The sequence below is a fragment of the Diceros bicornis genome, chromosome 33, assembly GCF_020826845.1.
Source record: "Diceros bicornis minor isolate mBicDic1 chromosome 33, mDicBic1.mat.cur, whole genome shotgun sequence".
NCBI classification, from domain to species: Eukaryota; Metazoa; Chordata; class Mammalia; order Perissodactyla; family Rhinocerotidae; genus Diceros; species Diceros bicornis.
The window spans coordinates 9,773,802-9,790,201 of NC_080772.1; the positions used below are offsets into that span (position 1 = coordinate 9,773,802).

The 16,400-nt window shown below is 41.1% G+C and overlaps 1 protein-coding gene across 3 annotated transcripts in view; it reads left to right on the top strand.

Annotated features, from left to right (window-relative positions):
- The window catches only part of LYN (LYN proto-oncogene, Src family tyrosine kinase), a 113,771-nt gene that overhangs the window by 62,460 nt on the left and 34,911 nt on the right, over positions 1 to 16,400 (top strand). For all 3 annotated transcript variants that reach the window (XM_058528722.1, XM_058528724.1, XM_058528723.1), the window contains exons 9-10: positions 7,795 to 7,977; positions 9,993 to 10,069. In XM_058528722.1, the coding sequence (XP_058384705.1) occupies positions 7,795 to 7,977; positions 9,993 to 10,069 (260 nt within the window). The remainder of the gene's footprint in view (positions 1 to 7,794; positions 7,978 to 9,992; positions 10,070 to 16,400) is intronic.

Genomic DNA, 16,400 nt, shown 5'->3' on the forward strand with positions numbered 1-16,400 from the left:
ATAACCTCACGTTCTTCATTGTGGTTGGAGTATTTCAGAGCCAGTCGGCAGTGCGTATCAGGCACTCTGTTTCCATTCCAGTCAGCAGATTTGTGGGTGCGAGCGCTTCCTCTAGATGTGGTCTCCTCTCATTCGCACTCTGTGCCTAGGTCATAATATTGCCCCCTCCTTTCTTTGTCTGCTCTTTCCTTTTTTTTTTTTTTTTGTGAGATCAGCCCTGTGCTAACATCTGTCAATCCTCTTTTTTTTTGCTGAGGAAGACTGGCCCTGGGCTAACATCGTGCCTGTCTTCCTCCACTTTATATGGGACGCCACCACAGCATGGCTTGCCAAGCAGTGCGTCGGTGCGCACCTGGGATCCGAATTGGTGAACCCCGGGCCGCCGCAGCGGAGCGCGCGCACTTAACCGCTTGTGCCACCGGGCCAGCCCCCTCTTTCTTTTTTTTTTATTGAGGTAAAATTCACGTAACATAAAATCAGTCATTTTAAAGTGAACAATTCAATGACATTTACTACGTTCAGATTCTTGTGCAACCACCACCTCTAACTAGTTCCAAGATATTTTCATCACCCCAAAAGGAAACACTGTACCCATTAAGCAGTCATTTCTCACTCCCTCAGTAGAATGGCAACCACCATTCTACTTTCTGTCTCTACGAATTTGACTACTCTAGGTACCTCATGTAAGTGGAATCATATAGTATTTGTCCTTTTGGGACTGGCTTATTTCACTTAGCATGTCCTCAAGGTTCACCCATGTTTTACCAGGTGTCAGAATTTCATTCTTTTTTATGGCCAAATAATATTCTGTTGTATGGATATACCACAATTTGTTTATCAATTTATCTGTTGATGGACATTTGGGTTGTTTTCACCTTTTGGATATTATGAGTCATGCTGCTATGAACTTATATGTACAAATTATTGTGTGGACAAATGTTTTCCTTTCTCTTGGGTACATACATTCTTTTAGGAGTGGAATTGCTGGGTAATGTGGTAATTCTATGTTTAACTCTTTGAGGCGCCATCAAGCTGTTATCTGTTCATTTTAAAAAAACATGCCACCTTCCTTTTTTCCCCTGAGGTATTTGTATGTATTTCTTAATATATATATTTTTCAGATCCACAGAATAGGGACAGGAATAGTGTAATAAACATTGTATACCCTTCACCTAGATTCACCAGTTAATATTTTGCTATATTTGCTTTATCTCTTTTATACATATACGCACACGTATACATACATATTTTATTGTTGTTATTGTTGTTTTTGAACCACTTGGGAGTAAGGTGCAGACGTGATGACTCTTCACCCAAAGATCACATTCAGGAAATTTAACATTGATACATACTACTATCTAGTGTAGAGTCTATATTCGAATTTCCTTAATTGCCCAATAATGTCCTTGTCACTATCTAGGATCATGTATTTGCCTTGAGATGACATGCCTTTAGTCTCCTTTAATCTAGAACAGTCCCTTGGCCCATCTTCATCTTTCACGACACTGACATTTTGTAGAATACAGGTCAGTTGTTTTGTAGAACGTCCCTCATTTGGATTTTTCTGATGTTTCCTGTAATTTGGCTCGGGTTATGTCTTTGTGCCTGAGTAGTATCTAAATAGTAAGTGATGCTGTGTCCTCAGTGTCTCCATCAGGAGGCAGAGAATATTAGGTGGTCCCGTTTTTGCTGATGTTCTGTTTGATTTTAAGGAGGTCCAGCAGATTTCTGCATTGTAAATGTTACTTTTTAATTCCCTTTTGTAATTAATTAATAATCTTTGGAAAGATTCTTTAAGATTGTGTAAATATCCTGCACTCTAAAAGAACTTTCCCCAAAGGGTTTCAGCATTATCTGCTCATTTTGAGTTGTCTTGCATCTTGGAAGCCATAACTTCTCTAAAGAGCTGCAGTCATCCTCGCCTTCCTCCCACACTCCCCTAAACATGTCTTCTCCAACCCCACTGGCTCACTTCCGTAACCAGGGTCTCTGCCTTCTCTCCCTGGCGGCCGCTTTCCAGCCTTGTCTCTTCACTGAGAGTATTGGCAGGAGAATACATGTTCACGATTACATTTAATTGTCCTCTGGGTCGCTGAGTCCATCTGAGTGCTCTTTCCTCTCCATATTTACCATGACTTTGAGTGAGGGGGAGATGACAAGGTGTGGAAGGGGATGAAGAAGAATGGGAGGAGGGGAGAAAAGAATGTCCCAGCTGCACAGTGTCCACTGCCCCCTTTCAGGTACACTTTCATTGATTATCTCACATGCTTATCCCAATAACACCGTAAGATAGGAATTATTGCCATCATTTGATAAGTGAGGACACTAAGAATCAGATAAGCAACTTGCCCAAAGTCATTGAAGGCAGTGAGGAAGCCAGCTGCTCTGGCATCCCATAGACCTGGACTCGCTTGCTAAGCTGTCTATAAGTTAATTTGACCTCCCTATCCTCAGTTTCCTCAGCAGTAAAATGGGCAAACAACGATCTCATCAGTTGGTAAAAGAAAGAATGAGATTATGCATCTGAAGTGTTTCCTCTAGAGTCTGGCTCTGTGCGCTCTGTTTTTATTATTATTTTCGTTTTACTGTATTTGACTATAGTCACTGGAAGCTATATTTCAATGGATTTTCCCCAATTTTAATCATGAATTCAAGCTATAAATACTCCAGTTAGACCATCCTATGGATATTTGCTGGCAAAGGAATTGCATATCTGTCATGAAGAAAAAGGTAGAGGGAGCTTAACTGGGACGTACTCCTCTGCTCTAAAACAGTAGCCCTGCAAATGAAGTGATGGTTTGGAATTTTGTTCCAACCTTCTTGTGTTCAGCTGTGAAACCAGGATAAAGGCATCGAACTGCATGCTATTTGCATCCAAGAGAGAAGAAATAAGACCTATTGGTCTGGGAAGTTATCACTTTGAGGGGGAAGAGATTATGATAGTCCTCTTGTGTTTTCTTAAAATTTTCTTGAGGCCTACCAGCAAGTAGAATGGTAACCTCTTCACCAGCTCCATGACGGTGGTGCTCACAGCTGCCATTTGCCCGCGCAGCTCGTCCATTCCAAAGAAACTGCCGAGGCTGTGAGCTAGCGGGAAGTCAAGAGCAAGGTCGCAGCGGGGCACAAGCCTGAGTAGACCTGCCCACAGCGCAGTTCTGTCATGAGCGGCTCAACCCTGCGCTCAAGCCTTGTCACCTGGAGCTCAAGCACACTGGTCCTTTCTGGGATGGAGAAAACCTCTTTGCTTCCAATTCCAGATATACTAAACCCTCCTGCCCATTTCTCGCCCTGTCCCGTTCATGGGCTTCCACTGGGCTGTGTGCTAAATGTTCAGACTTTGATTCTAGAGAACTTTCATTTAGCATGTACCCAGGTGGTGCCTGGGAGAAACTGAGGTTTAAGGGACGAGAATGGGGCATAGGAAAGTATGTAATTGTTCTATGTTTATAACATAAAATTTACCATCTTAACTGTTTTTAAAGGTACAGTTCAGTACTGTTAAGAACAATCACATGCACAAGAACTCTTTTTCATCTTGCAAAACTGGGCCTCTTTATAAACAACTCCCCTCTCCCGCCTCCTCCCAGCCCCTGTCAACCACCATTCTACTTTCTGTCTCTAAGATTGTGACTGCTTTAGGTACCTCAAATAACTAGAATCATACAGTATTTGTCTTTTTGTGACTGGCTTATTTCACTTAGCATAATGTCCTCAAGGTTCATCCATGTTGTAGCGTGTGTCAGAATTTTATTCCTTTTTAAAGTTGAATAATATTGCACTGTATGTATATACCATATTTTGTTTATCCATTCATCCGTCCAAGGACACTTGGATTGCTTCCACCTTTTGACGACTGTGAATAATGCTTCTGTGAACATGGTGCACAAATATCTCTTTGAGATTCTGTTTCCAAATATTTTGGGTATAAAATTATATCACCATTAATCAAGTAAGTTAATATTTTTGTGAAGCATGAGAAATGGTTCATAGACTACCAGTCACATTTTATGGTCTGAATTTTTTGGTCTGAAATACAGTGAACAAATACTAGGAAGTGACCTGTTCTGAGGGCAGAGATAAAAGGAAGAGGAGTCTCTCCCTCAAGCTGTTTCCTCTTGTTCATGTGATCCTCTTGACATCTGGCTTGGTGACACGTTTTCCTCTGTGGATTGTTGGATTCCAAGCGAGATGACTGATCAGTGAAGCTAAGGATGATGTTTCCTGTTACCACTTGGCCTATGAAGAGACACTGTGGAAGAAAGGAAGCTTATTTTGAATTGAATAATTTTCATTGAGCCAACTGCATTAAAATTAATCACCAGCCAACTTCCAAAATCAACTACAGACATCTTTTTTTAAGACCACCCTCCATTTTGAGGTACTTAGGCACTTTTTAGCAAGTTAATCACCCCTGTAAATGGAGCTTTCTCCAATCGTCACACCAGTTTTCTTTAACTGTGGCAAAGTGACACTCCACGAGAAATTCTTTACTACCTTCAAAAGATTTTTTTTTAAATCGTTTTCCATCTGTAATGCCAACCCAAATCTCCATGACTAGAGTAATTGGACCTGCACACTACTGGGGAATATCTTGGTAAAGTACAATTTGATCCTTAGTGCTAAATAAAAATCATGCTTTTAGTGCAAGGTGGAAACCTACCCTATTGTTTAAATGCCACAGCCCTAAGAGACCGCTTACTGGAAGCTGCTGCCGTTCTCGAGCTGTGTTTGACACAGCTGCTTTACTCACTGTCCATCTTATCTCTTTATCAGCATTTTTAATATCTTTAGCAGCTGTAATATTTCCTGATGACTTTTCCCCCTGCCCTTGGAAAGCATTTTTTTCTTCATCCTTTACCCATAATTTTATATTATGTAAAAGTCTCGATGAGTTCTGTTGCTTTTATGATGACAAGGGGAGAATAGTTTTGTTTCTTTCACTTTTATTACTATGTAATATAACAGCAGACAGAAAAATGCATACAACTCAGATATTCAATACCACAAATAATTACACAATGAAAACCTCTGTGGTGACCACACGAGATCATACGCTGGAAACTTGCCAGCAACTTGGGGACTTATCCCCTCCCAACCACAACCCCACCTGCCCCCAAAGGCAGCTGCAATTCTAAGTTTTGTGATAATTTCCTGGCTTTTCTTTATAGTTCTACTACTTTTGTTATGCCCACATTTTTGGGTATAGCTACAGTTCATTCATCTTCATTGCTACATAGTATTGTGTTGTGTGTGTATTTAAGATGTACAACAGTTTATCCATTGATTTCACTATTTATTGAAGGAATCGTTGTTCGCAGGTTTTGGCTACTATGGACAATGCTGCTATGAACACTTTTGTGCTGTGTCCTTGCTGTTGCAAGGGTACATGGGTTTTTCTAGTGGATTTGCTGGCTCACAGGAGTATGAACCTCCAATTCTTCTAAATACTGCTAACTTGGTTTCCAAAGTGTGTGTCCCAGTTTAGACTCTCACCAGCAATGTACAAGAGTTCTCAGTGTTCCATTTCCTGACCAACAGAGTTGCACCTAGAAGGATGTGGGCCCCAGGTCCGCACAGCCTCTGTGTGTGTGTGCACGCGTGTGGGCATGTGTGTGTGGTCCCTCAAGATAACTGCACTTGAAAGGAGGCTGTGCTGTCAGCATCCTTTATGGGCCCGTGGGAATATTGTTAAAGACAGAAGCTTTACAACTGAATTTCAGTGATGCTCGGAAAAGAGCACAGAAAAGGGCCCTGGGAGCTGCCCTACTTTCCTTACCAAGGAGTGTGTGTACCAAGGGGCATGGGCTCACCAGCACTTGATGTTGTCAGACTTTGTAATTTTTGTCAGCCTGGGAGGTGCTTTCTCCCTATGGCTTTATTTGCATTTCTTTTATTACTAATAAGATTGAGTTCCTTTCGCATATTTGTTCATCATTTGGGTTTCTTCTTTTTGAAATGCCCATCCAAGCCTTTGCTTATTTTTCTACTTTTCTTATTGATTTGTAGAAATTCTTTATATATTCTGGACTCTAGTCCTTTGTCGGTTACATGTATCAAAGAGAGTGTATTTTCTTAGTCTACTTTGCCACAGATATATTCATGTAATTGAGGATCTATTTATAAACTTTTAAACAAATGGAATCTTCTTGATTCAAATGTAATATTAAAGGACTTTTGTTTGTGGAATTTACTTTATATTTACTCTTAAGAGCCATAGGACAGGTCATATTGATTGTAATTATCCATTTAGATGGAAAATACATTTTAAATACATATAAAAGGAAAAGTGTTAACAGAGAAATCAGTGTTAATGATCAGAAGAGAAATAATTAGTAACTAGGATTGGATGTTAGCTGTAAACTAATACTTTTTCTTGCCCATTTGAAGTTGTAGAAATAGAAACATAATTTATTTTCTTTTAAAAAATAATTCCTTTTGTAAAAAAAAAGATCCATACTCATTTCACAAATTTAATCAAAATAGAAAAGAACAAAAGAAAGGAAAAGTCACCCCAAATTCTACCACCCACAGATCATCATTGTTGATGTTTTACTGAGCATCTTCCAGTCATCTCTCTATACTGTACATATACAGATAATTATGTGACCTACAAAAGGAGACTAGACACTCTACTTCACCATTTCTTAGGGTGGGTGCTGGAAAACTGTAACGCACCAGGCAGAGGTAACTGATAGGGACACTCAACGTGGTAACCAGCTACATCCCCTCCTCATCTTTTTTTTTGGCATTTCCAAGAGAAGTATGGAAAGAGGGAAGGAAAGGGGAATGTGATTAGCTCTATTTATGCTTTGCCAAACCACTGAGAAAAGGCTTTCCCAGGCGACAGTCAAGCTCAGAATTAAGCACATCATTGAAGCAGGTTCTAGAAAAGTGGTGCCTTGGAGGAACTATATTGACTCCCCAAAGTGTGTTCCATGGTGTGAAAAAGTACATGGAAATGTGTTCTGTGGTCAAAAAAGTGTGGGAAATGCTGAGGTTAGCCAAGTCAGACAGGTTTCTTCACTGAAGGGCTCTCAGTGCCTCTGCTGCATCTCCTGGGTGGGGGAGGGGTGTGGCAGGCAGTGGTTCCCAAACATTTCGGCACAGAACCCTTTGTTCATGGAAAATCACCCAAGTCCGGTTCTCTCTGAGAACTTTGGGAGATGCTTATTTGACTCTAGTAGATTGTACTTTAAAGTTAATATATATATATATATATATATATATATATTTTAAGTGCAGACCTTTTTTTTTCTGATTATAGAAATAGTACGTATTCATTGTAGAAAATTTGGTAAATAAAGGTATGATGAACAAAATTAAAATCACTCATAATTGTACCATTGGAGATAGCCAGTATTTGGTGTATTTTCTTACAGACCATTGTGTGTGTGTGTGTGTGTGTGTGTGTGTGTGTGTGTGTGTGTGAATACATAGAGCTTTGGTGTGTTTTTTTTTTTTTTGGTCTTAGATAAAGAACATTTTATTAATTAGAGGAAAATCTTAGTTCCCATGATGGAGTGCATATAGAGTTTTCTTTTAAGCACTGTTTTGTAAAAACTTTTTGATGTTGGAATAATTTTAGATTTTTTTGTAAAGATGGCACAGAGAATTCCCATATACCTTCACTCTGCCTCCCCTAATGTTAACACTATATAGAGTTTTATATAATGTTAACACTATGTAGAGTTTTATATAAGTTTGTTCTATCTATAAGTAAATTTTCTTCTAACTCTGTGTAAAGTTTTTGGATTTTGGGTTTGGTAAAGCATGCCCTCCCTTCTCTCTTCCTAGGTTACTATAACAATAGTACCAAAGTGGCTGTGAAAACCCTGAAACCAGGCACTATGTCTGTGCAAGCATTCCTGGAAGAAGCAAACCTCATGAAGACCCTTCAGCACGACAAACTGGTGAGGCTCTACGCCGTGGTCACCAAAGAGGAGCCCATCTACATCATCACCGAGTACATGGCCAAGGGTGAGCGCCCCGTGCCCAGCACTGTTAAAGGGCTTAAACCTCCAAAAGGAAAATGCCTAATGTTCAGAGAATACTCAAATAATTTTAATTGTAAAAGAGCATGCTCACTAGCAAAAAAACAGAGACTATGAGAAAACTAAGAATTTTCATAAACCACCTCACTGAGAGTAATCCGTGTTATAAAATTAATATATAGTCTTCCTATTTTCTCTGCATTTGTCTCCATATATGTATTTGCCCAAAAATAGTACCCCATACCTAGTAGACCCCCAATAAATATTTGCCAAATAAATATATATTTCAAATAAGAGTGTTTTTGTTATATATTTAAAATGTGAGTTCTCAAAATTCCAAAACTAGTTCATTTTCCTCTTTAGCATTATCTCAGTGTTTAGGGTATCACTTCAAAATGTTAATATTTTAAAAATTTGTTGAGATTGAATTCCTGTGTAATCATAGATTCACTGAAGAAGAGGTTTCAACCCATCATTTTTTCTCCCACTGTTCTTACCTTGGGATAAAGGGGCGTGAATCCCCATCCTTCTCCCGCTAGTTCAGCAGAGATACTAATAAACTGCCAAATGATTTTTTTTTTTAATTTTTATTTATTTATTTTTTCCTCCAAAGCCCCAGTAGATAGTTGTATGTCATAGTTGCACAGCCTTCTAGTTGCTGTATGTGGGACACGGCCTCAGCATGGCCGGAGAAGCGGTGTGTCGGTGTGTGCCTGGGATCCGAACCGGGGCCGCCAGCAGCGGAGCGTGCGCACTTAACCGCTAAGCCACGGGGCCGGCTCCCAAATGATTTTTTAAAAGTCTTCAGAAAGAATAAAGGAAGAAAGGAAAGAAATATTAGCAATAATCCAGGATTAACAATCATCTTAAGCTTAATGGAGATTATAGTGTGATGTCATAGTTGAATAGGTTAGAAAGATGAATATTATATGTTAATATTTGAGAATATTAGTCCTTCCAAAAAAGGGCATTGTTTAAAAAAAAAAAAGACCTAGCCCTATGGCTTAAGTTGCTATAGCCCAGAAATGAGGCTCAGGGTACATTGTAGGCGTTCAGTAAATACTTGTTGAATTAATTAACCAGGAGTAATCTTAATCATAAATGTGAATATAAGTTTCTCCTGATAACAGTACCTAGCCTTTACTGAGCACCTGCTATATACCAGACTATTCTTGATGCCTTCCCTGGGTGCTCTCACTTAGTCTTTTCAGCAGTCTGAGGACTAAGTACCATTGTTCCGTGTTGTGAATGAGGCAGCAGAACATTGATTGTGAACTTACTACCTGCCGAGCGCCATGGCATGTGCTTTAAATCTGTCCTCCCGAGGACTCTGAGCTGCCAGGACATGCCCACGGTGCAGGGCCTTGGACGAGGTCGGTAACTTGCCCAAGGCTACCCTTGAGTTGCACTTTAAGTTCTAGGGGAAAAGCAGATCTTGTTTTCACGATGAAGCCATAGGAAGCAGCAGTTTGTCTGTGGGCACGTTCCCTTTTAGGTAGGTCTGACTTTTTCCAAAGCACAGTTGGTTCATCAAATACTCATTGAGCACCTGTGGCAAGTGTCAGGTTCTGTGCTTTGGCTGGACATGGATGAGAGCAAGCCCAGCCAAGTGCCTGTTCTGGGCAGGCCCACTAGGAGGCCTTGCTGGTGTCTGTGCCAAAGAAGCTCTGAAGATCAGAGAGCTGCAGTAAGTGTATCACGGTGGCAGGTACAAAGCGCTCTGAAATACATTGCTCTCAGACACTTGTAGCAGGAAAAGCAGCTTCCACCACCACCCTTTCTTACCTGGAGCACATGTACATTTCACGGCAGGTCAAAGGTAACAGGTTCAAGAGGACTGGGTTTGACCAGCCTCAGGAAAAGGCCCTATGGCCATACAGAATTGCAAAGCCAGTCACTTTGTGGGGTTCCCTCCTCCAACAGCAATGATCATTTAAATTATCTCTGGATTTGTTTCTTGAGTGTTCGAGCTACACTAACTTGTTCCTCCCCTATCAACAGGCAGTTTGCTGGATTTCTTGAAGAGTGATGAAGGGGGCAAAGTACTGCTTCCAAAGCTCATCGACTTTTCTGCTCAGGTGAAGTATTAAAAAGCCAGTGCATGTGAGAATGTGCAAAGACCTCCCTGGTGCAGATTCGTGATGAAATTGTTGTTCCAGGGAGAAGGCATTTCCCTCGCTTGTTTCTCAGAGGTGGTTATGAGAAAAAGACCTTCCAAAGTACATACACTTCCCTGGAGATAGTAATGGGTGTTGAATGTGTGTGCCTATGTCGAATTTTCACTTGGATGTCCTCTTCCCAAAGACAAGTCAGCCTCTTTATACTTATATTCATTTCCACACAAGTGATGGAAACAATGCAGCCGAGTTGATAACTGTGCGCTGCATTTTGGAAAAGGAATTCCGCTCAGTGTTAGAACAGCACCTTCTAAATGATGCATATGTGGTATTTAAGTTACTAATCTAATGTACTGATACTTTAAGTCCTTAGTATTCTTGGAAACAGAGGAACTATATTATTTTCCTATTCTACTCCCTTTCAGTCCTTATTGTTGGGTGTGTCCTTAGGATTCTGAGAAATATTCATTTATAATATTTCTAGTACTAGCCTAGAAGTTGAAAATTTGTTTACTTTGGAATCACATGTTTCCTGAAGTGTATTTAAGAGCAGAGGGAAGTTACCCAGAAACCCTACAATGTGCCTGGTATATCAAGGAAACACTCATTTGAATGATGCCAGCTACTGACTTTTCATAGTTTCATTGTGTCCATTAGTCATGTTCAGTAATTTGCTTATTTTGTTTCTCAATACTGGCCATGTAAGTAGTTCACGTTGGGAAGACCACATAAAGCCTGAGGTAGCACAAGAGATTTCCAGAAGTTGTAGGAAAGGGTGGTCTTTATGATCTTCATTTCTTCCCTCAGACCCTCTTAAAAGATAAGGCCTTCCTGGGAAAATGAGATCAGAGGAAGGAATTAGTACACAGGTAAAGTACGTCAAGTAAGATAGGATCAGAACATGTGCTCTGCAGTGGAGGTTGTGGGCAGAGCTGGAGTTGAACATCTGAAGACTTGAGTGCGTCGTGACTCGGCCCCTCAATAGCCATACCCCTTTCAGAAAGTTGTTTGCCTCTTTGGATTAGTTTATTTGCCTATCAAATGGGAATGGTAATTCCTACTTTAGGGAGATGTTGGGGGTCAAATCAAACGAATTGTCATGGACACAAGCACTTCAGAGCCTGGTGGTGAAAGCTGAGGAAACCTTGGGGATGACAGTCCCCATCATTCCAGTAAAGGTGTGTGATGAAGTCATCCTGCTCAGCCCTCATCTACTAGAACCTGGCGAGCTTAGTAGGTTCCTTATCTGAGTAGGAAATTCAGATGTGATCTGGAACCTCAATCTCTAATATGGAAAGAAGCAAAATTGCTGTAGAGCAACTAGGGGAAGAGAAAGGATCCAACGGTCCTGACTTTTTAACCCTCTCCTCAAACTCTCCAAGCTGGCCCCTGAGAGGCTCTCTGGGACCCCAAGGGTTCCAGGATGACGGTTTGAAAACCACTGCTCTGCGGTAAGAAGAACGATGATTTGGATGGATGCAGCTCTAGAGCCTGTGTAGATAGGGAGTCAGGAAATGGAGAAAGTAGAAGCCCCATAAACTTGTGTCACACTTGACACGGATAAATGAGGCCCTCTGCTCAGGGCGGTGATTTGGGCGGCCCCTATTGGACAAGAGACTTGAGTGTAGTAAAGGTTTGTCACATCTGCTTCTCAGAAAGGGAAAGGGGCTGACAGGGACATGGGAAAGTGGGACATGTGGCCTGGAGGTCTGAACAGTCGTAGCTGTTCCTGTCTGCCTGAGGGTCTGATCTGTGCCAACAGTTCTGTAGGGTAGAAATTGTGCATCAGGGTGTGTACTACACCTGGGGAAGGATTTTGTTTTGTCAAATGGGTATTTTGTATTTGATTTTGCATAGCTTATCTTATAAAACTTTATCTTGAAATAGACTAAGTTTTTAAGGTCCAATTCAAGGTCTCTGTATCTATTCTCTAATTTAACTTTGTAAATTACTACTATTACTATGAATGGTAACTTTTTCCAACTTAAAAATGAGTTGGGGAAAAAAGTTGCTTTCTGAACCTTTGTAGCTTGCAAGGAAGATTATCCCAGAGCCTGGCATTGACCATGACTTTCAAATTGTAGGTTCCAGGTAGCTTCAGTTGACTCCCCTGTCAGCTGTGATGAGGCTGAGCCCCCCTCGGTGACAGGAGGGGCCGGGGGCAATCAAGGCCATGACCAAACCAGTGTGCCGAATCCAGCTCCTGCTGGGTGAGCCCTTGTTTGCCTATCCCAGGGTTTCTTCCCCAGCAGTGACCTTGGGTAGAACTGGTGGAACATCTGAATTAAGTGCACGCGGTGTTGAGTGTCAGGGGGAGAGTCCACAGGCCAGCAACACCCAGGAAGTCCCTAAACGTGTTGGTTCAGCACAAAATTCATGTTCTTTACAACCAAATACCATCTCTTTTTGAGTTCATCTTTGTTCATGGTACAACCTCACCCAGACTCTTCCCCAGTTCCTCCCTCAAGGTGGAGCTCATGGGATCCCCTGTTGCCACATCCTTAATTATCATCTGCTTCCGGCTTTTCTCATTATAATATCGATAACACAAGGAGGGGGTCTGAACCTCTGCACCAAGGAGTGGGGCTTGTAGACCTCAGTCTCAGTCTCAAATCACATACCTTACCCATCCACTCTCTGTTAACCACGCCAGTGCCAGATCCCGCTGTGATACCGTCAATTCCCTTTATGACTGGTACTACCCAGCACTCCTCCTTCTTCTTCATGTACCTTTCTGAAATTGTCTCTCTGTACAAAGAAAGTCATCTCTGAAGTTTTCTCCTTTTCCTCTCCATCACATGCCACCAATTAACTTTGTCAATTTTTCTATAGTGAATAATGTGAGCATAGTAAATATTAATAAAGCTGACCCAAGGTGATAGGAGGATACCTAGTGCCCAGATACTTAGTATTTCAGCCTTTCCTATACTTCTCCTCCACTTGACTATTTAGGGTGGAAATAGGGTAAAGCAGCAGCAGAATTATATAAGTCCATTTGGGATTTGACCTCAAACTAACAATTAGTAGGCTGTAAAATGTGTTTATACTTTCTTCCTTCCATTAGCATTGTCAATAGCATTAAAGAGCTGGGAAATTGAGTGCTCACAAGAGGATATAGTTAACTTCAGCAGTTTTTCATAGTGAGAGATCGAGAGTAGAAATAAACCAATTTACTTAATCCCAGCCCCAGAAGAGTAAGGGATCAGAGGTGAGGGGCAGTGGTGGGACTTTTCCCATAGTCTCTCATCTGGCCTCTTCTTCCCTGTCCCCATGACCTACTTCCCCATGCTCTACTGTCCCCTCACCATTCTCCCCATATGCCAGTTGAGACAGGAAGTGGGGCGAGTGCACATGATGGCCTCTCACTTCCTGTGAGAGCTGGGTTCATCACTTCCTGTCTCAGGATGAGTTCTGAAAGGCTCTTCCGAGCCCAGTGTAATCCACCCTTTCCATTGCCCCTCTCAGCCCTCTTGCCTTCCTCTCCATTTAATGAAGTAAGAAATCCCAACTAAAGCAGCTTTACCCAGGGCTTTTCTTCTTGTGTTAAATGAAGCAATTTTGTGTTTTTTGTGCTGAAATAGGAAAATTACTCCCTTTCAAATGAAGTTTGATATTTTCAGAGCAGAGACTTTGCATAATTCCCTTCCAGCCTTGCCTCGTGTAAGAGAAGAAAAATGAACTTGGAAAGAGAAGGGGTTGAAATCTGTGGGAATTTTCCTCAGCAGAAGCGGAAATGGAATCGTAGACTTGTAAAACTGAGAGGAAAAAGAAGTGGGAAACTCACAGTTGCAATAGGGAGGTCAGATAAATCATCTTATAATTCAGGCCAAGTGAATCAAAGCATTTCTTGCTCTTTTGTGGCAACATCCTTGAAGTGAAAAAATTACCAAAAATGAAATGGACAACTATGTGTGAGTAAAACTGCGATAAAAACGGAAAAATCAAAGTTGTCATTATAATCATGGCAACAAGTGACATTCCTTTAACTCCTTCTGGTTAATAAAGCACTTACACATCTATTATCTAATTTGAGCCCAACAACCTTGAAAGCATTTCTGTTGTTACTTAATACATCTTACAAATGAGAAGGTAGCCTTGGACTTATCCAGGTTACAGAGGTAGTAGGTGGAATTTCTAGACTCAATCTTGGGTCTCCTGACTCAGGATAACTGGTTCTTTCCTCTGCACCCCGCTGTCATTCCATGATCAGAGTTGCTCCTGTGATCATTTTGCATGTGACACTATGCTGATTTGCATTTTTCGCCTTTATGGATTTTGCTTATCAGAATTCATAACTTCAGCTTTTTTCCGAAAAACTCTATTGCTAAGACATAGATGTTTCTGTCATATAGTGATTATGCTCAAATATATTTTGCCCCCTACTATTAAATTTTAAGCCACATTTTAAGTTGGAAATTGGTAAACTGAAGAAGTAGAAAACCTCAGTCTGTCCATGTAATTCTCAACCTTTCTGAGTAAGACTGCCTTTTGACGTCAGAGCTTTTTGGATACTCCCTCATTATAGATCTACTGACTGAGAAAATATATAGATTGGGAATTCCTTGTAGTGACTCTAGGTTGGGCCCCACCAGTCTGTTGGTGGTAAATTCAGTTTGAAGTGTCTGAAGGAGGATGTTCTGGGGAAATTTCTACAGTATTTGTCAATCCCATCAGACATGGGTCTCCTCCTTCTGCCTCTTTGTAAGGAACCTAAAAGATAAGTTAGGTTCTCATTTTCTAGCTCAAGGCTATCCTCCAACCACCCACCCCACAATATCATAGAGAAGCAACTACTTTATTTTCAAAACCTTTATTAATATTAACTCTTGGTTAATAGTGTCCTCACATTTAACTTACTTAAACTGGAGGAAGAATTACACTGAGATGTTGAATCAGATTCAGTGGCAAGTGGAAAGCTTAGGTGACAGACTTGGTTTGCGTTTCTTCCAGGAGGTCAGATCCCCCCCACTCCATATTTAATCTCACCTCTTTACACGAGCACACGTGACTCTGTATTGAGACCCCGCATTCTCAGTTCTTCCTGCAAGCACGAGAGCCTCCTCAAGGGAGAAATGGCCAGCACTGAAGAGACAATTAATTAATTCCATAAAATAGTCCGAGCCAATGCCACTCTGGCTGAAGGGGCCACACAGCCATTAGGAGGTGGTGATCCCCCGGTGTGCATCACGAGGGAGCCACTGGTTGGAAGCCATAGCTTTGCCAATATAAAATATCTTGTGGACATGGTAATCAGTTTCTACAGAATATGGGAAATATCACTGTCATTTTGTGAATGGAGCTGTAGATGATGTTAATGGTGGAGAAAGCATTAAGTGAGAGGTGGAAAACCTGCTCCTGCCTGGGGACAGTCACTTCGTAGTCCCCAGTGTCCTCATCTGTGAAATGAGAGGCACAGGTTAGGTTTCCCCCAGCCTCGACTCGGACATTCTTTGACTAAGAAAATCTCCTCCTACTTAGAACATCTATGTGAGTCATTACCCAAAAGTTATAATCAATGATTTTGAATATATTCAGATGACACTGATATAAGATTTTGACATGGCTCTACATAAAGGAATATGAATGCCTCACGTGAATAAGTACCCAGGTCTCAGGCGCGTAAAAGCTCTATCTTTTTGAATAACGATTTTTATGTCTGAGGCTTAAGCTTTGGCCATGAAAACTTACAAAATGGACAAATGAAACTACAATTACTGTCAGAATTGCAAAACTGGATCATATGTAGTTTCCTTCTGAAAATTTGAAAGAATAGAAAACTGTCGTTTAAAAATAGTATAAAACAGGAACTCTTTTTTTTTTGTAGGTGGTGCTGGTGATGTTTAGCATATTCAAGCAGAGGAACCATGGCTGGTTGTTTAAAATAGCAAATAAGGCAGAAGAAGTTATTCTTGTTTTCATTTTGATTGGGAAACTCTCTAGCACCAATAAGAAGCTTTATGCTAATGAAAGGGGCGGTGCCAGAGTTGCCTCTTATCTTGGTATCATTTTGTCCGGGGTTGGCAATTTCTAGTCAGTGCTACTGTGAGTCACAAAATAATTTCCTCTTCGGGTACTCATCATGGAAGCCTGCCAGGCCGGAATTAAACTGCAGTAGTTGAGGAGAGGGCCGAGTTCATTGCCAGCTGCTCACAATTTCAAAGTGGAGACGAAAGCCCTTAGAAGGGAGCTGCAGAGCGTAGTTTCCAGCTGATCTTTGTCTTAAGCTCTTAGCTCGCTTGTGTGTTCCCCTCCTCTTGGCATGTCTCCCTCTTTTTCACCCAAACATGGACTG